This window comes from Plutella xylostella, chromosome 15, assembly GCF_932276165.1.
Source record: "Plutella xylostella chromosome 15, ilPluXylo3.1, whole genome shotgun sequence".
NCBI classification, from domain to species: Eukaryota; Metazoa; Arthropoda; class Insecta; order Lepidoptera; family Plutellidae; genus Plutella; species Plutella xylostella.
The window spans coordinates 1,727,879-1,748,453 of NC_063995.1; the positions used below are offsets into that span (position 1 = coordinate 1,727,879).

Sequence of the window (20,575 nt, forward strand, 5' to 3'; positions counted from 1 at the left end):
GTGTGGGGCAGGGAGTACCATAATATTTTTTTTGGGGTACTCCCCATCTATGCGAAATATAAGCTTGATATCTTTACCCGTTTCTGAGAAAAAGGGCGGTGACAGACAGTCAGTCAGACAGACGGACAACAAAGAGATCCTATAACGGTTGCTTTTTTTCTTTTGACGTTCGAAACCCTAAAATTAAGTAAAAATATTATGCTGCCAAAAAATGTACTTACAGGTATTGAAAAAGCGGTATATAAACAAATTATACCAGCAGAGGGTTCACCATTTAGCTGAATGTTACTTAGAAAACGGCCTTGAGTGGCGGTCAAGTTGGTCCCCGCCTGCGATACTTTCCATTAACATTGGGACTCGTTTTCATGTTTTTAGCGTACAGTCAGGTTTTTAGTTTTTTATAATTGTATTTTTTTATTTGTAACTTTTTAGTTGTTTTTATTTTATGAAATTTTACGTCGGTAGGTAGTTCATGATCATTTTTTATTTCAATAATTTTGGTGTTGTTATTTAAATACCTTCAATATGCATATTTTTGTAATGTGAAAATCAAGTCCTTTCATTTGATACCTTACACGGCAAAGTTGAATTATTATTTTTTCGATCATCACGTTATGTCCTCAAGAGGGCGCTATGTACATTTTAATGGAACGTCACATAGCCTATAGCCATCGCGCCATCAATACGCTTCTAACAATACCTCATACATCAAAATCTATCAAGCCGTTTAGGCTACAGGAGGGAACAAAGAAACAGACAAACATACATATATACATACATACAATCAAAAAACATTACCCTCCTCCTTTGGCAGTCGGGTAAAAAGGAGTAAGACAGGGGGTCATTCTGAACTTTTGCTCTACGAGTTTTGGAAATTAACAAAAAAAAACCTTTTTCATAGAAACTTTGTTGGACATGTGACTTTTTACCATGGAAAACGAATATTTTTTTCGCGAATTTGCAAATCTCGTAGAACAAAAGTTGTTCAGAATGACCCCTTGAGTCATCCCCTTTTGGCTTAGTATAGCCCTTTTGCGACACTATGTATTTACTTTGCTTTGTCGTCGGGGTTCATTTGGCTGGAGGATGCCCGAAACTTATTATCTACACTTTAATACTTTTAGTTACCTTTCTACAAGTAAATACCACATTTGTTTGAGAAAGCTAATCGGGTTCCGAGTATAGAGTAAAGTGGCACCCCTATTAATTTCTACTCTTTCCTGGTGCCTACCAGTGTAAGTAAGAATTATACTTACTTACCCTAAAATCACCCAAAATGTACTTGAACATAATTGTCAATAAAGTTGGCGAGTAAAAGTTTATCGACCCACTGTGCAAACTTACATGTGTGCGTGTCACTGCGTGTGCTGTGTGAAGAGCATTGAAAACCCAAAATTGGCGCGGCACGTCACCCTGTACGGGCCCTTAAGGATATATTTGTATGATTGTATGAATGGTCTCGTTAGTTGAAGGTGATTAGTTGATGAGCAATCGGATAAGGAATTAAGGGTAGATACATGTATACGTAGGGATATGGGTACGGTATGAACAGAACATTTCGCAGGTAGAATTTTTGCACGGGTGTTGATTGTGGTCGTGTTGTGATTATGGAGGGTTTATAAGTTTATATTATACTTAGTTATGAGATAGACAAGGTATGCAGGGTGGATTGGTATGAATAGAAAAGGTTTTGTAGGAGTTACAATATAATTATTACTTATGTATAATTTACCCGTATAGTAGGTTAGGTAAAGGGTCTAATTAATTTCTTAAGCATAATTCGAAAGCAAAACTACAGGTAGGTAGGTAGGTAGACTCTACTCACTTAACCGATTGGGATTTTTTGTTTAAAAGCCAAAGAACTGACTACAATCGCAGTTATGAGAAACGCACGTGAAGCGATACGATAACAAAGTTCTCGCATTGCTGCTCGTACAACGGCCACTCGGCAGTGACATAAAACAGCGAGCCACAATTAAAAACATGATGCGTTCAGCTCACTCCAGTTTTTAACAAACTTGTTGCTCAACTAAAGGACTGTGAGAACCAACGTGTATAACCCGGCCGGCTGCGAGAGCGCGCCGGCAAGCGAAAGCTCCATGCGCGCGCGCACCTTTCCACACCGGCAGCGCTATAACACGGCTCGCGCTTTCATAAGCTCATGCACCCGTCATAACTTAACTACAGAAGCACTTCATCCACTCACCTTCAGCACCCCCGATCCTGGTCAGCAGTACTGAGAGTACCACGATGAAGGACAACAGTTTAATCCCATAATCCGGTACAAAGTTTCTCGACCGCATTTTGTAGCACAACATTCACACATGGATCACACACATTTGTTTTACTCCTTCACTGTCGTTTTCGCACAAAATAATCAACACTCACGGAACTAAATGTAAGCACGAACACTTCATTTTGTTTATTCAACTATTGCTACGTGTTATTCGGTGATAAAACGGTCATTTTAGCGGTAAAACTTTTCGTAAGCAACCGATATGGCGGTCGACACTTGCGCAGCCGCGTCGCGCTCGCATCTGACGGCTTTGTTCGTAAATACACAGCGTACGGTAAATCAAAATGGCGGCGCGCGCGACTGTGTGTGTGAGGGGTGCACAAATACCCTTGTATTTACTATATTTCACCACATTTACTAACTTTTATTAAACCTATAGCCAGATTTAGTATCACTTTTTAATTACTAAGTTATCAAAATATCCAAATCACACGCGTAAACCGTGAGAACAGGCTTACGCACACATGTAAAGGTACGCGAAGGAATGTTGTTTCAATGGAGAAATCGAGCGATTCACCACTGCCGCCCGCCAATGGAAGCTCCGGAGCTTTAGCTAGTGCCTCCACCACGATAGAGATGGCGCTAGCGGACTCGTGAAATATGCGAGGGATTCATTTGAATTTCATGTTTTGATAGGGGCTATGATAATACAAAAAGTAATTTGTGAGTAACGGTTTTCTTGTTGCTAATGATGATGCCATACATAAATGCCTTATGAGAGCGGCAGCTTTGTCAATGTCCGCCGTTGCTAAGCACCGAGCTTTAGTAAAAGCTCATTCTAATGATGTGTTGTTTGCTAAATATTAACTGCATTTAGTTTTAAGTGATTAGATATTGTTAATGAGAAATGGCGACTTGCTATCAAAAACATCCCTTTGAGATTGAGAGCGAAGATAAACTCACTGCGATAAATACCAAGATTTTTGAGATCAAGAAGAAAATACAACTTTCAGGTTTGTATTTACTTATCTATGTTTCTGAAACATTTTAACATACTTTTAGGTAAAGCCATAAAGCATTCTTTAGAACTATCATCTGCTAATATAGCCTGTGAATTGAAATCAACCTTTGCTATTGTAATCCTATCCTACTAATATTATAAATGCGAAAGTTTGTGAGTAGCTATGTGTATATGTTTGTCACATAAAAACGGCTAAACCATTTTAATGAAATTTGATATGGATTTAGCTGACACCCTGGCTGGATTAACACATAGGTTACTTTTTATCGCATAATTCCTAAGAGAAAACGTTTTAAGGCGAAGCGAAGCTCGCGGAACAGCTAGTTATTAAATAATTCCCGTGACTTCCACATCTTTGTACCAGTTTTCCTGCACCTCCTGTAGGTTGGCTGGTAGAAAATGCTCATAGCCACCTTTTGTACATTTTTTTTTGTATATTAGTGCAATCAAGAATTAAATAAATCATCTGAACACCGTATGCCATTACTATAAACCTTGCTTCACCCCCACCCAGAGGGCCAGAGAAAGTCGCACTACGAAGAGAACGAAGAAGAGAAGCAGCAGAACAACGAGCTGATCAGCACGCTCAAGAAGGAGGTGCGGCTGCGACTGCAGGAGCTGGCGCAGGCGCGGGCGGTCATCGGGGATGAGGATCTGCAGATCAAGAAGTATTTGAATGAAGTCAGCCCGGTGGGGGATAAGACTACTGATCAGGTATTATAATACAATACTATTTATTTGCACCCAAATACATAGAATTACGAAAACGTATAAGTACCTACTTAAAAAGAAAAACAGTACAAAAAGGCGGCAATACGAGTAATGCTTATAGCAATCTCTACCGGACCTTTGAATATGCTGGTATGCTGCCACGATGTGGGCACCAACATCTCTCAAAGCTATGCCATAGATGCAATAGGAATGGTTTATTAGGTACCAGAATAGCGATCCCAACAGGTCAACTTAACACAAGTATCTAGGATATCTAGTTCTGTAGGTTACGAAATTTCTGTAGCATTAGTCTCCCGATCTAAAGCCTTATAGTAGCTGAAACTTAACCTCATAATTAATGTATAATACGTATTTATTTTCAGATCATCCATAATCTTGACTTAAAAGTAATAGAGCAACGTAAAATATTGGATCTTCTGAAATACGAGCGGAAACAGAAGAAGAGCAAGCTCCGGAGCATGGAGAAGGAATACGAACATCTGCTGATAGAGAACTCCAAGTCGGCCACTGAGAAAATCAAATCTACTAATCCTGCCAAAAAGGTAAACTAACAAGAACAAAATTAAGGTAACAATTTCTTCCAGGTAAATAAAATTTTAACCCCTAATATCCCGATAAATTAGAAACAATTTAAAGATTTATTGTGTCTGGTTTACCAATGGGTCACGGAATGTAAACGGTTAATAAGCGGTCTGAAGTATTTTTTTTCCTATAAGTAAAAAGATCTTTTTAATCTCCTTGATGACGAGTGACCTAAAATAACAGTGGATACCTTATGAGAAGCAAAATCTGATGAAGATACTTACTTAATAATTCTTGACGCCGCGCCGCCGCCAAGGATGAAGCGCAGGTTAGGTCTTGACTTGAGTAAGCTCAAAGGCATCAGAAACATCCTCGCCTGGCCGATTTCTTTACTGACATTTCTCTCCTATCCTGGATAAAGATAATAGATATAAAATTATATAAAACGAATAAGCAATTGTAATTTTGCAGCACGCATCTCATCTTGAAAACGAAATTCACAAAGTGTTGGTACAGTGGAACGAGGCTGAGCTAGTCAAGAAGAAGTATTCTTCCATTCGGTAGGTATCTATTTTTTTTAAGTTAAAGTAAAAGCGTGCTTAATTTTTTATTTAGTTTTTATTCTAAAATATTAAATGATATTTATTTATATTTTACAGAAAAGCTCTAGTGGAGGACTCCGTCAAGTTTGAAAGCTCACTTTACCACATCACTGAGCTTTTGAAGAAGCAACGAGAAGAAATAAATAAATTACAGGTAAGTTCAAGTACCTACTTACCGTAGTAGCCTAGGATTACGACCGAATGGCGTAATGGTTAGTGACCCTGACTACTGAGCCGAAGGTCCCGGGTTCGATTCCCGGCTGGGGCAGATATTTGTTTAAACACAGATATTTGTTCTCGGGTCTTGGGTGTTGATATTTATATTTAGTATCTATCTATCTATGTATTTGTGTAGATATATCAGCTGTCCGACACCCATAACACAGGTTCTGCCTAGCTTGGGGTCGGATGGCCGTGTGTGAGATGTCCCCATATATTTATTTATTTATTATGATTAAAAAAACCGGCCAAGTGCGAGTCGGGCTCGCGCACAAAGGGTTCCGTAGCAGCAAAATTACAGTTAAATCAACCTATCTCAAAAACTATAAGAGATACTTTGATCAAACCAAAAATCGTTGAAAGAGTTAATTAGCATGCATCACCTCTATTTTTTTTAGAATTTTATACCCCGTAGTTATAAAAATAGAGGGGGGGGGACATACTTTTTACGACTTTGAGAGCTGATATCTCAAAAACCGTTCACTTTAAGAAAAATGTTTTTTAGAAAACTTTATATCATTTTAAAAGACCTTTCCATTGATACCCCACACGGGTATGTACATCTAAAAAAAAAATTTCATCCCTCAGTTACATGTATGGGGGGCCCCACCCCCAATTCTTTTTTTTACTATTTAGTGTCATATTTTTGTAGCGGTTCATACAACACATATTCCCATCAAATTTCATCACTGTAGTACTTATAGTTTCCGAGTAAATCGGCTGTGACAGACGGACAGACGGACAGACGGACAGACGGACATGACGAAACTATAAGGGTTCCGTTTTTGCCATTTTGGCTACGGAACCCTAAAAACGGAATAGCATTTTGAGCATATATATGTATATAGGTAGGTACATACATCCAAGTGCGAGTGATGATCAAGTTTATTTACCAGTATACCATACCACCACCGAAATGTCTGTTGTGGTAAGGCAGGCAGTACCTACGAATACATATAAGCTTTATTCACACGCTGTTCAGTGTGATTGTTATTAAGTAGAATTACACGATGTATGATACCTAAAGATTAAAAAGGCTTTTCAAATGTTATAGGTACCTCTATAGCAAGTCTAGCGGCCGCGTTCGTTATCAACGTCGATTAACTCGTTTAATGCGCATTCCACCAACCTCAGCGCCGCCGTATTTATGGCGAATCACAATATAATGACGTTTTGACGTTTATCTAAGTACATCAATAACGAACCCGTGTAGCGTTACGCCTACTTAACACACACACTAAACACCATTACAACCCAGCCTCCACATTCCCTCTCCCCAGCGAGTCCGCGACGAAGCCTCCGAGATGCGGCTGCGAGCCACGGCAGCGCTGATGGCGGCGTCGTCCCGCGGGACGCCGAGCATAGCCTTATGATTATGGAATGAAATGTTTTTCAATCGACGTAAAATTTTACGATTAAAGCTCGAATCTTTTATCATCTCTTGTGTGATTCGGTCTGTACATTTCCACTTCACAGCGAGTCCGCGACGAAGCCTCAGAGATGCGGCTCCGAGCCACGGCAGCCCTGATGGCGGCGTCGTCCCGGGCACAGGACGCCGAGCAGGGCCGCGCCGCGGAGCGCGCCTACTTCGCGCAGCGCTTCGACGACCGCAAGCGAGAGCTGGAGAAGCTGGAGAAGCGGATCTTTCCGCCAGCTGGTGAGGTTTACAGGATATAGGATACTGCAGCTTGTCTTTCTCTGCACGATCGGTGGTATTTGTATAATGCCCAGTAAACTAGAAATGACCCGGTCGGATGTGACGGCTAGTTCCAATAACCTATCTATGTATCGATTGGCGACCTGTAAGCAAGTAGGTATGTCGCGTCGAAGTTTTACAGTTAGCATTTGCTTTTATTAATGCACCTTATAATCGAAAGATACAGTAGCAAAACATACACAATTTGTATACTGAAAAATCACCCCTTGACCTACCTTACTAAACCCCTTTCACATGTCCAGCTCGAGCGGCGGTGGTGCGGCAGGACTCGTCGGGCTCCACGGAGGGCGCGGCCACGGAGGAGAGCAGCGCCGCGCTGCACATGGAGGACGTCTTCCAGAAGCTCATGAAGCTTACTGGTGAGTTGTGGAGGGATTGGTTCAGAATAGGACAGCTGATGAATGCTGGGAACGTTTAACGAATCTACATAAGAGTTGAAAACCTACAAATGGACGTCCGGGCTATTGCACAGAGAAGTGATTTTTCGCAAGACTTACATTGCGCAGCCACGCAGCCACACCCAGACCCACAAGACATTTAACAGACGCATCGCCGAAAATCCAATTACCTTAATGCATTTACTTAAACATGGTAAGTATTTGGGTTGTTTCGTACAGCTGAAATTCACGTATTCACGCATTCACGCATACCGAAGACATGAACCGCATTCTATAACGACCGTCAGCTTCAGAATCTTATACAACGTATTAGCACCCCCAACACCCCCAATAACCTCTCCACCACCCCAAACCCCAGGAGTCACCGAAGCGGAAGAAGTCTTCGACCGGTTCCGAGCCCAACGCGAGACGTGCTCCCGACTCGGCTACCTGCAGCAGACCACGGAGGAGGAGAAGCTGGCGCTGGAGAAGACGCAGCAAGCGCTGCTGGCTGAGCTGGAGGCGTTCAAGTTCGCGTCGGTCAAGGATAAGGATGAGTAAGTATGTGCAACAGGTCGAGGGCTGTGCGGCCTGTGCGGCTGTGTACAATAACGCTGGCACCTCGATGACACACCTTAGTTGGCTACATTTGAATATAAACCTAGCATACAGCGCAGGTTGTATAAGAAAACATAAGCAGGCTATTTACATCACCGCCTGTTAGTACTTCCCGTGTAGATTAAGCAATGCAACTATCTCTCGTCTCGGAGCCACATTAGTCATCAACTTATCACCATTACAGAGTTCCCTTGCAGTGGCTGCTAAAACTCTCGTAGAGGCACAGCCATAGGCAGGATATGGAAGACGATCTACAAGACATCTGAATTTACCCTAATTTCCAAGCTAGTATACCTGTTATCATAATTATTTCAGAGCGCAAGACCAGATAAATGACCTGAAAGCTGAGATAGCAAAGGAAGAGGAAAACATAGTAGAATTGGAGAAGAAGAACTCCGAGGTGGACACTCTGCTGATGGAGATCAAGAAACTGCTGTATGACCTCTGCAAACTGCTGGACGTAAGTAGTAGAAGTGACTATAGCATCCTTGGCTAATATCACCAGTCTAGCGGGCTAGAGAAACCAACGATACAACTCCCTCTTTGTGGTCTCTACTCGAGAACTCGTGTAATCTTTGAAATAATGGCCTAGCCAAGGCATGTTCAAACACTAGCTCGTACTTTGTGCTTATCTACAATCTATTGCCCATAGAGATGGAATCGTCTGTAGCCAGCGCCTAGTCACACTGGCTATACAAAAACGATGTGTCGGAGCGTTGCTGCGCTAAATACGACTGCTCTGGGATGCATTAAACGTAGTTACTTACAGATTACTTTATAAACATCGCATTCATAAACTCCCCTTATTTCCCCCCTACAGATAGTCCCAGACCCCCCCGTGCCCGAGTGGACGGCGGAGGCGCGCGACATCCAGGAGGTGGTGTCAGTGCTCAGCTCGAGGTACTCTGCCGCCGCAGCCCGCGCCGCTGATGTTAGAGCGAGACGGGGCGATGTGACCCCAGTCATGCCTTCTAATGTGAGTGATCAACGATCTTTGTTGTAACTATGATATGGTTATTTCCACATAAATAAATAATTTTGACAACGAGTTATCACATCATAAGGTGGCATAGATGGGCTTAGCTGTATCTACAGGATTCCTAAGGATTCCCCTTATCTTCCACTACCTACTACCACGGATCCCTCGAATATCAGAGCTTTTAGAATATGGGTCAGGTCGATGGTGGTCATGTGCGTCAAGCTTCATATTACTACTAGTGGCCAATCCATACCAACATCTAACAAAGGGTTATATAGCAAGAGTAGCACATAACTACATGGCCTATTACTCTCATTTCCTCTCAGCCGCCCAGCGGAGCCGCCTCAGCGGCGGGCGTCAGCACCCACACCACCCCGCGGGAGGCCGAGGCCCCCGTGCCCACCTACAAGGAGCTGCTGCAGAGGGAACCCGTCAGACCACCGCGTAAGTTGTGGAGAATACTTGAAGCCTTTGCTATAGCATGGGGTCCCAAATGGGTAGGGGCAGCTGGGAAGGGGAGTGATAGGGGTGGTCTAAATAAAAGTAAATAAAAAGAGGCTAGTAGTGGATGTATGATGAAACATTCGTACTTCGGAGGTTCACACTTTCAGAATTAGCTCCTTATAAACATCATAACGACCATATACCTATGTGCTCTTTACGATTATAGGTACCTACTACCATAGAATAACGAGACTAGCACTTGTACACTTGTTATTCTATGCTACTACTCCACTTTGACCTCTAGTCAAATACATACTCGTAATATTATGAATGCAGTTATAGTCTTGTTGTCATACCCTTGCTTATGATTTGCTTCCAGCATCGGATGAAGAGGAGGACATTCCGTCCAGGTCTTACCTGAAGAGGCAGGCGCAGTTGATTCTGGACACCAAGTCTAGGAGAAAAGGATTCCGTCCGCCGTATCCCAGGAAATGAGTTACAATAACGACATTGTCTTAAAGAGTTTACTTACCAATATTTACTTACCTTCACTGCAGTAGTTCAATAATATACTTTCACATTTTATACACGAAAATAAATTGAAATGAACTGAGGGTAGTTTGTATTTCGATTTTGAAAAGTGCGTTGAAAGAACTCAGTAGGAACTATAAACCATTGCGTCACGAAAAAAAAACTATTTGTTTTTTTCTAGTCTTTTTGACAAACCGTCGTCCACCCGTCGTCATTGTCGATGGTCATTATTTCAAAACAAACTTAATTTTACAATTTACATCAATAAGAAACTATTTAAATTCTGCCGCTAAACACAATGTTTTGCCCCGAAAGGAATTCCTACCTCCAGTTGTACTGTGCGGTAAACCCCCGCGTTATAAACAATGCCGTGGACCACGCGTTGCAACGCATTCACTTCAACCATACGGAACCACCTCCTCCACTTCAGACCAATATCCCGGCTGCCCAGAGAATGACGTCCATGCAGCCATCACTGTACGCCCCTCATGTAGATATCACCAGGGCCAGAAGGGGGTTCGAAAGGATTGGCTTGAGGGTGCTGATGAGGCAGCTGCATGATCGCGACTGGTTGGTGCAGTTGCAGGCTATACATTCAATTATGGATCAGGTTAGGTTCCATTATATAACTATATAGAATTGGCTATTGTGAGCATTGATTAGATGATTGTGGCCAGATGATAAAGGTTGGAGATAGTTGTCTTCAATGCAGTCAATGGATGAATTCAATGCTTCTGGTAATTCAATGCTAAGTATGATGAGAAGATGAGAGGTAAATAATAATATATTTGTATGCTTCGTTTTCCAGGTCCAAATAACAGAGAGCGCCACTTACTTAATAGACAAGCACGTTTGCTTACGTTTAATGGACCTCCTTCGCTTACGGAACCCAGTTGCCAGAGAAAAGGTTTGCATCACTCTCACACACCTGGCCACCTACCACGAAGGGAGGCTGCAGATGTTGAGATACAAGCACATATTCCACGACCTCATGTGGCTCTGGTTGAAAGACAGGAAAGAGATCAGATACGCCGCAGCCTACACCCTAAGAACGTTGTCTAAAGACAGATGCACGTGTCAAGAGATTGTTAAGACCCCTGACATCATTGAAAACCTTCTCAAAATGGCGGTGAATGATCACGTCGGGATTGTTCTTATCCACTTGAAGACTTTAGAGAACCTAATAGAATGGGACCCAGTGGTACCGCTTAAGGCCAACGCTTTCCAAACAATGCTATCACTTTTCACGCAAGAAGACGACAGAATTAAAACCGGCAGCATGAACTGCCTCACGCAACTCCTCAAGCACGAGATAGGAAGTCAACTGGCCGACAAGTTCGACCTGACGATGAAACTGCTACAGCTCCTAAAGGCCGACAACATAGAAGTGATAATCAGCGCAGTGGAACTTATGCGTATGTCGACTTTAACAACGCAATCAAAATGGCGAGCCAAAGAGTTCTGCAACCGGTTGACAAAGAGGTTGGTCCGTCTGTGTTCTGGACACAACAAGCCACTGCTGCAGTTAGCTTGTATGCAGGTGCTGATAAACCTCTGCGACTGTCCTGACATTCGGTACCATGTAAAGGCGCATTGGGAGGAGACTATAAAGGATATAAAGCTGAGGACACACGAGGACTGGGACGGTACATCTGAGACTACGACGTACGGGTTAGAAACCGGTCATTTCTACAGAACCATGGCTATAGAGCCGTTGGAAACTATCAAGAATGAGTACGGAGACAATTGCAAGGCCATCAATGTGCACAGCTACTTGATAGCTCTTCGGGAAATGAAGGATCGGCTTATTGAAGCTATTAATCATAAACCTTACCCGTAACTCCTCATGAAATAGATGTTACGTTTTTGTTATGGGTCTTAAGTCTGGAAGGATTAAAAAAACTGATTCATTGTATAATTTTTTATTACGAGAGCATATTAAACATTTTGTCAGTATTGATTACAATAATTGAGCTACACATTTGGCTTTCAATAATTAGCTATCTACAATCTAAATACGACGTACTTTACATTAGACTAAATTAGTACATTGTCCATCACATTTTAGTATTTATATTTTTGTGCTTAGACACAATACAGCATCGGCATTCGGCTTGAATAATGTAGCAAGCAGAGCAGAGTGCAATATTTGACTTTTAAAATCTACCGCAGCGCCATTCAAATTCGCTGTGAGTTACACTCTTACTCCCTAGTGGATACTATACAAGGTGTTGCAAAAGTGTTATACTAAGCCAAAAGGGGGTGACTCAGGGTGTCAATCTGGACCACTTTTATACTAAATCTTTTGGAAATTTAAAAAAAAATAGCATACCATTTTTGCAACACTCTGTATTGTAATGTTGTGTACGTACGAAAAATACGTGGCCTTACATAGTTACAAAAAACAACATCAGTCGTTTGAAATCGTTAATTATGGTTATGTAGATTTATTACTAAAAATACAATTTGGTTTTAAAGATGGCACCAGAAATACAATTCATAATCTTTACTAAAATAGCAACGACATGCACATACTATTAGCGATATGTATTCAATATGGGTTAATATTTTATGTGTATACTTTGATCACAATAAATATTGGTGTTGCCATTGTACTATTTATAAGCCTCTATGGTAGACAAAAATACAGAAATTACGCATTAAAAATCTTGATACAGTAAGATATATCTACTTACATAATTATAGCTTCCTAAAATAATTGTTGCATAGTTGCTTTGGGGTTCATACAATGGTTTATCGACATACTTTTATACATGATGCACTATTGTCAAGTTCACTGTTACAGATTCTGAAGCAACCAATACATTACAGTGCAGACATAAGTCTCCTCCAAGACTGGAAGACCTACTACATGGATATGAAGGAAATAAAAATAAAAACAAATACAATAGATACTTAAAAACAATCATCACAGCGCACTTTGGAATCTGAAAATTACTTACAACATTGTGCCAAAACATACGACTGCGCGTTAACATTTCACTATAAAACTATCACTGTACTCGTACACATACATATCACATTCTTCAAATCTCTCCACTCCTAATCTTTCCTCTCATCATTTGCACACACAAAAAGTTCACAACAAAAAACTCTAACCTCCTTTCTTACTTTCACAACAGTTTTTCTTTTTTCCCGCCTGACAGTATTCTAGGTTTGAAATTTGACAGCTACTCTATGCTTCGGTGCAGTTCTGCTCTGTGGTCCTGGAGTACTCGTACAAGGCCTTGCACAGGTCGTGCAGACATAGAGCCAGGTCTCACCTGCCGCCGCCGCGCTTGTTCAGGGGGTCGTACATTTCCGCTTCCGAGTCTATTTCGTCTTCAGACAGCGAGAGGGAGCCACCGACGCGGCGCGTGCGCCGGGAGTCCTGGATTTAAAAATAGAACTGGGTATTAAAAATGTTTCGTGTGTGTTTTGAAGGCCCTTTGACAGCACTGAGTCCCAATGTAAATGAATTAAGTATTGCTCCACATAGACACATTTGTAAAAATGGTATTAATTAGCATTAGACCGCGTTATGCAATACGTCCTGGCGGGAAATGAAAAAAAAAGTAGCTTTTCCAACCTTACACCACATGTATTTTGTACCAGCATATGTAACTAATTTAAACGTTCTATGCGGAGCAAACTACTGATTAATGATTATGAATAGAAAAAACATACCCCTTAAATTTTGAAAACAGCCACTTTAAAATTGTAACGAAATTTTGAAATGCACATATTATTATGAACACTATGTCAAAATGGTCTTAAACTAAATCCCAAACATTTATAAAAGCACTTTGATTGTAGGTATGTCTAATATTATACATAGTTAATTTTGATTATGAGTAAAATCTAGTAAGTACTTATTAAAAACCTTTATCAATAATTTAGCATACTATCAAATATAATGCGAAATAATTAGGGAAAGTAAGTTTTAGAATTAAGATTTAGCAGTGCAATTAGGAGTGCCAATTAAATGCTATCCCGTTACTTTTTTCCCCAATTAGATATTAGATTAGAGTTTATAAAAAATTTACACAGTTTCAGTTTTTGTTCTGAATTTGTCTCCTGTTTTTTATACTCTGTCGTTGGAACCGTATATTCAATAATTTTAACGTCTTTATAACATAAGACATGATATACAGGGTGATAGGTAAGTCGATGTATTCCTTTAAATGGGTTGTAGTCGAAGGAATTTCCAGTCGATTGAACCCCATAATGCATTATCCGAAAGTCAACCATTTCTGAATTATTTAAGTTTTAAGTTTTTTTTTAAATTTTGCCAAAATTTATGTTTAAAAGCAAAATATTTCAACAAACCAACGATTTTTTTATACTTTTTTGATTGTTTTGCATTGGTGACACCTTAGTCAACTAATCATAATCATTGAGTGCGTAATATTTAACTTAATTTAGACACAGTGCTTCAAAATAGATGAAACATTAAGAAAATTTTACGAAAGATGAAAATAAAAAAGCTAATTTAAAAAAGAATTTTATCTGACAATTTTTCAGGCACTACAGCTTAAAAACATAATCAACTTATAAGCTTTAAAATGACATATTCCAATCTAAAATCGATTAAGGTATGACCAAGATATAGCCAAAACAACCGCATAGGCGGGCAAATCTCAGTAGGGAAACAAACAAGATTTTGTTCAAATTTTAAGGTAAAATGTCTTATAACTGGACTTTTTAGAGCTCCGAACCGTTTCCTAATTATTGTTCTCTGATAGCGCGGTCCCTCAAAGGCACAGATCGACTACAAGGTTGCTTCACCGAAATAATTTTTTAAATTAGCTTTTTTATTTTCATCTTTCGTAAAATTTTCTTAATGTTTCATCTATTTTGAAGCACTGTGTCTAAATTAAGTTAAATATTACGCAATTAATGATTATGATTAGTTGACTAAGGTGTCACCAATGCAAGACAATCAAAAAAGTATAAATAAAATCGTTGGTTTTTGAAATATTTTGCTTTTAAACATAAATTTTGGCAAAATTTAAAAAAAAACTTAAAACTTAAATAACTCAGAAATGGTTGATTTTCGGATAATGCATTATGGTGTTCAATCGACTGGAAATGCCTTCGACTACAACCCATTTAAAGGAATACATCGACTTTCCAATCACCCTGTATATCAGTGACTTAATTATTTACGTCGTTCATTTACTGACAGCAAAATCGGCTAACGTTTTCTTCACAAACTTCTATATCTCAAAATCTTGTATCTGACACAAAACATGGAAGAATCCATGTTTATAAACTCCCCTCTGACAATCAGAACAAAACCGCCACCGCACGTCCCATACACAGCATGCATCCCGAAAGAAAAAAAACCAAAAAACCCATCGTGCAAAGTGCCTATCTGTATATACAGAGTGCTTGTATATACAGGGCGTTCGCTAGTGCCCACCAGTTCAGAGTCGCTGCGCCACGCCGACGTCTCAACGCTAGATGACAGCTGTCATTTGAAGAAGAAAAAAATAGTGTCGTTTTAGATGACAGTTTAGGTATGTACAGGAGTTGAGGGTAAAATTTTAACGTTTGTTGGGGCCTTTATTCTACATATAAAATCATGCAAAATGGAACGTTGAAATTTTACTATAATTCTTTGGTAGTATATTTATACAGTAAAAGACATTCTAGATATGACTATTAAGCTAGTCTTCCACAGTTAAATTATGATAGAAGATAAGGGAAATGATACCATCACTCAAAGGAATAAATATCCGGAAATAGGTAAGTAGGTATGCAATAGAAAGTATAACCGTAACCATTGATTAATAACGTGCTTAAAATAACCATACATAACTCAATCATATCAAAATATACAATCATCAGTCATAACGCCATGACTTATCAAATTCCAACCATGCGAGTTCATAGTTGCATATAACATTCCTCTGCCATAATAAGGTCCTTTATCACTAACACTTTATATGTTGTTTTCGCTGGACATCCAACCAAAGTGGCATAACATTTCCGAGCAAAGAATATGTAATACAGAAGGCACTGTATCCCACTTTAGAAATCATATTTCTGTTCTTCCATGCATTCGCCAATACTGTGGCGCCCAATATAACTCATACGTGCCACAGACTAACTAATAAGACACCTAACGCAAACTTCACTCTATCCCTATAACTACACGTCACAAAATCCCATACCTCCATACACCCGGCGCTGGGCTCCGAGGCGTACCCCTCGAAGTGTCTCTGGTCATCGTCCTCGTAGTCTGATGATGAAGGAGACTCCTCCTCCTTGTTCTTGGGTACCGCACACACCATCTGAGCAAGGTCCGTGAATGTGTAGCTGTAACAAATTGGGTTTTGTTATTATTATTAATGACAATCTCATAAAAAATCCAACTACAGATTATACATATTTTTATACATAGACCGAATGTTTTTTTTCTGTTGATTATTTAATGGGTTGGCTAAAATTTGGCGTAAGTGCAGGTTAGGATAGTGCAAGTGATTAACCTACCACTACACAAAGCTATATACGCTGTCATTTTTGTACAAGATGTACGTGTTTTGTGCGAGCTGGCCGTGGAAAGCTGCGTACCTACTCTGCGTTCCGTACACTTGAGGTGTATGGCCTCGCTTTGCTCGGCTCTTTCCGGTTTAGGAAATGGCGCTTTAGTTTGTATTGCCTCGTTTCGCTCTGCTCTCAAGGGTTTAGGAAATGCGGGGTTGATTTATATGGCCTCACTTCGCCCGGCACCCTAGGTTTTAGGAAATACAGGTTCGGTTTGAATGGCCTCGCTTCGCTCGGCTCTTTAGGGTTTAGAAAATGCCGGTTAAGTTTGTATTGTGATGTGCATGCATATAGATCTTCAGAACTTCGCGCACTGTGGGTAGCCAGCTAAAGACACTTTTACTACAAGATGATTTTAAGACTCACTCGGTCAAGCTCGGCTGCGCGTGCTTGTTCTTGGCCCGGCTCGCGTCGCTGACGCCTCCGCCGCCGCCGCGCCGCTGCCCCTCAAAGTACGCGGCCCCGTGTCGGTACCCCACGTCTTTGATCTCGTCGAATGAGCCGAATTGCAGGGTTTTGTACTGGTCGATGGGCGGCCGGATGTACTCGCAGTAGTCGGAGGTTTTCACTTCCTGGAATTAGGGAGGGATTAGGGTGAATTATGGTTTGGTTTGGGCGGATATACATGCTTGATAGCGCATTGGTTATCAGTACTTTCTTGTCTGTCATCAGCAACGGCATTGTTCCTCTACTTTCTAGACACTCTTTCAGTGGACTTCTGTCAAAAATACCGAGTGGTGTAATCAGTACATTATCCTAAATGAAATTGATAGCTGAATCTTTCAGTATAAACTAGATGGATCCTTAATTGCCATGTCGAAGCTGGTTTTACAAAACGGCTGGCGTAAGTTCTAGTATATTTGTTGACTCACCTCTAGCTGTCTGTTGCACGAGACGTAAGCCAATCTGCTCTGGATGTCGGGCAAATTGGGGACCTTCACTGGAGTTGTGAATGGGTTCCATCTGAAATACAAATACATAAGATATGTGAGCACAATACCATATTGATATACTGCTGTCTCCTTGTATTTAATGTATTCATTACGGCATAAGCAAACGTGTACAGCTGCACCAAAGTTACATTACATAACATTACGCAGATTACGGTCACCACTGTAATACCCGAAGGGGTAGACAGTGATGAGATGACCCGCAAGCGAGCTATCCGTTTTATCTTATTCCAGATTTAGAGGCCGCTTTTACCCCACGTCTATTTTACCCCAGCCGGGGACAGCCCCGCTCCCACATACATCTTACCACTAAATCTTTCGGTCATCTAAACTTATAAAGACAAAAGCATGTCCAAAACGTACTTCTTCCACAGCAGCCACCAGCCGGACAGGTCGTCTCCGTAGTTGGTCAGGTCCGTGTCGTCCTGGGACCCGACGTCTACTGCTAGGATGTGCTTGGCGCCGGGACATCCTAACTATCCTAACTAATCTTAACTTATCCTAACTAATATTATAAATGCGAAAGTAACTGTGTCCTTATGTCTGTCTGTTACTCTTTCACGCCAAAACTACTGAACGGATTTGAATGAAATTTGGTATACAGATAGTCTGGACACTGAGAAAGAATATAGGCTACTTTATATCGCTGAATTCCCACGGGAAAACTTTTTATTGCGAAGCGAAGCTCGCGGGATGACGATATGATATATGACGGTTTCAGCTGGTATAACCTTTTTGCAACACCCTGTTTATCAAAAACATGTTTAAGAACGTACTTCTTCCACAGCAGCCACCAGCCGGACAGGTCGTCTCCGTAGTTGGTCAGGTCCGTGTCGTCCTGCGAGCCGACGTCCACTGCTAGTATGTGCTTGGCGCCGGGACATCCTAACTAATATCATAAATGCGAAAGTAACTCAGTCTGTCTATCTGTTACTCTTTCACGCCGAAACCACTGAACGAATTTGAATGAAATTTGGTACACAGATAGTCTAAACACTGAGAAAGAACATAGGCTACTTTTTATCGCCGAAGTCCCACGGAAAAACTTTTTATTGCTAAGCGAAGCTCGCGTGATGACGATATATTATGATATATGACGGTTTCAGCTGGTATACCCTTTTTGCAAAACCCTGTATATACTACAAAAATATGTATCAAAACATACTTCTTCCACAGCAGCCACCAGCCGGACAGGTCGTCTCCGTAGTTGGTGAGATCCGTGTCGTCCTGCGAGCCCACGTCTACTGCCAGGATGTGCTTGGCGCCGGGATATCCTAACTAATATTATAAATGCGAAAGTAACTGTGTCTGTCTGTCTGCCTGTCTGTCTGTTTGTTACTCTTTCACGCCAAAAAAAGATCCCGACGAATTGAGAACCTCCTCCTTTTTTTGAAGTCGGTTAAAAACTACTGAACGGATTTGAGTGAAATTTGGTATACAGATAGTCTAGACAATGAGAAAGAACATAGGCTACTTTTTATCGCCGGATTCCCACGGGAAATCTTTTTATTGCGAAGCGAAGCTCGCGGGACGACGATATATATCTATATTATATAAATATATCTGTATATATATAATTCCGGCACGTACTTCTTCCACAGCAGCCACCAGCCGGACAGGTCGTCTCCGTAGTTGGTCAGGTCCGTGTCGTCTTGTGACCCGACGTCCACTGCTAGGATGTGCTTGGCGCCGAGTGAGCGCATCACGTCCGCTGGAATGTGTAGGGGGGGGCGGTTAGAGTGGGGTTTAGATTCGAGAGCATTCTATTCGAGAATTGAATTCTGACACTTATCTATCTCTAGGTATATTTATATCCAGCCGTAGAAAAGCATTCTACGGCTGGATATAGGCTATTAAAATCTGAAATTATCCAATAAACAGATATTTATAGAAAGATAAGAAATTCTATCTAATTCTTTGGGATTCTGACATTATAGGTAGACATAATAATATTATGTTTTAATAAGTACAAGTTGTATTTATACTTTTTAGCAGTTCAAGCAACGTTGTGCATTTAATAAACAATTAGCATGTGATATTATATTAATCAAATTGCTACACTAGCAAAGTCTTCAATTAGTATTAACAACGAATATGGCAATTAAAGGCCATCTAAACTTTTCTGGCACAAATACTATTTAACAATAGGGAGACTAACTAGGACTGATCAAAGCATTTATTCAGATAATCCATGTAACATCAGCCATATAATTAGTCGCAAATAAAATACAAAATCACTTACCAGGCACATTATTCGTGTAGCATCCGTCCAGTATAAGATGGCCATCTATAGGATCGCAAATTGGCGGGAAAATTCCGGCGATGCTCATGGAAGCGCGGACATACCTCCACAACGTACCTATTTCAAAAGACCTGAAGAGTGAGCGAGAGAGAAAACCCCGGGCCACCCGTCTCACTCACTCAAAATGGCGGCACCCATCCGTACATGTGTTTTTGGGAGTGCCATCACTTACCTTCGTTTGGCTGAGTGTAAATCTGTTTCGTCACGTATAACTCAGTTAATAAAACTTTTGAAAAAACCCAAAGAAAAAGAGAAGAGTCACAGAAAGGAAACCTAAAGCTACCATTATCTACAGCTTCACATATAAAACATATTTACACTCAGAAAGTCACACATCCACGCGTTCTAAGTTGGGAAAGTTACGCACACACGGGCCGGCGCTCTGTGATTGGTTTACCTGGCAAGTTGTTGACGTAACCGCCGTCCAATAGGAGGTGGCCGTCTACCGGGTCGCATAATGGCGGCATGTACCCGCTGAGCGACATCGACGCGCGAATGTAACGCCAGAGGGAACCTGCAGCGCGAAGTCATCATTTCAACCGCATTTCAAATTTGGAATCTCAACAGTCCTGAATCGAATGAGGTTTGACTCTTTTTGGTTTTTAAACAAAACTCCTTTTGCAAAACCTACACGGATTATATTAAAAACTAATTTCGAATCTAAAAGTGCGCGCGCCACCGTAACTACTTTATTTACATATTTTAAAACATGAGAAGTGATGATGTGAAGTGCTTAAGTTTTTAATTAAACTCTATTGTAAACAACACAATCC

General features: G+C 40.8%; 4 protein-coding genes across 4 annotated transcripts in view; 2 read left to right on the forward strand and 2 right to left on the reverse strand.

The window, feature by feature from the left end:
- Positions 1-2,557, reverse strand: part of LOC105398651 (neurogenic locus Notch protein) — a 100,866-nt gene extending 98,309 nt beyond the window's left edge. Inside the window, exon 1 of the mRNA XM_048626076.1 lies at positions 2,207-2,557. Coding sequence (XP_048482033.1) covers positions 2,207-2,318 — 112 coding nt within the window. The 5' untranslated portion in view covers positions 2,319-2,557. The remainder of the gene's footprint in view (positions 1-2,206) is intronic.
- Positions 2,558-2,662: 105 nt separating this feature from the next.
- On the forward strand, positions 2,663-9,962 carry LOC105398687 (desmoplakin). Its single transcript, XM_038107837.2, has 12 exons — positions 2,663-3,249; positions 3,772-3,971; positions 4,352-4,531; positions 4,983-5,071; positions 5,171-5,267; positions 6,809-6,989; positions 7,292-7,408; positions 7,806-7,983; positions 8,360-8,504; positions 8,865-9,020; positions 9,350-9,467; positions 9,847-9,962. Exons 1-12 carry the CDS (start codon positions 3,144-3,146, stop codon positions 9,960-9,962), a joined length of 1,683 nt encoding a protein of 560 aa, XP_037963765.2. The 5' UTR covers positions 2,663-3,143.
- Positions 9,963-10,208: 246 nt separating this feature from the next.
- LOC105398652 lies at positions 10,209-11,977 on the forward strand. The gene is made up of 2 exons (XM_011570811.3): positions 10,209-10,608; positions 10,807-11,977. Exons 1-2 carry the CDS (start codon positions 10,297-10,299, stop codon positions 11,836-11,838), a joined length of 1,344 nt encoding a protein of 447 aa, XP_011569113.3. The 5' UTR covers positions 10,209-10,296; the 3' UTR covers positions 11,839-11,977.
- Positions 11,905-20,575, reverse strand: part of LOC105398688 (neuropathy target esterase sws) — a 36,820-nt gene continuing 28,149 nt past the window's right edge. Inside the window, exons 23-29 of the mRNA XM_048625758.1 lie at positions 20,200-20,316; positions 19,091-19,211; positions 17,423-17,513; positions 16,917-17,122; positions 16,178-16,322; positions 15,424-15,471; positions 11,905-13,389 (exon numbers count right to left, since the gene is read on the reverse strand). Coding sequence (XP_048481715.1) covers positions 13,279-13,389; positions 15,424-15,471; positions 16,178-16,322; positions 16,917-17,122; positions 17,423-17,513; positions 19,091-19,211; positions 20,200-20,316 — 839 coding nt within the window. The 3' untranslated portion in view covers positions 11,905-13,278. The remainder of the gene's footprint in view (positions 13,390-15,423; positions 15,472-16,177; positions 16,323-16,916; positions 17,123-17,422; positions 17,514-19,090; positions 19,212-20,199; positions 20,317-20,575) is intronic.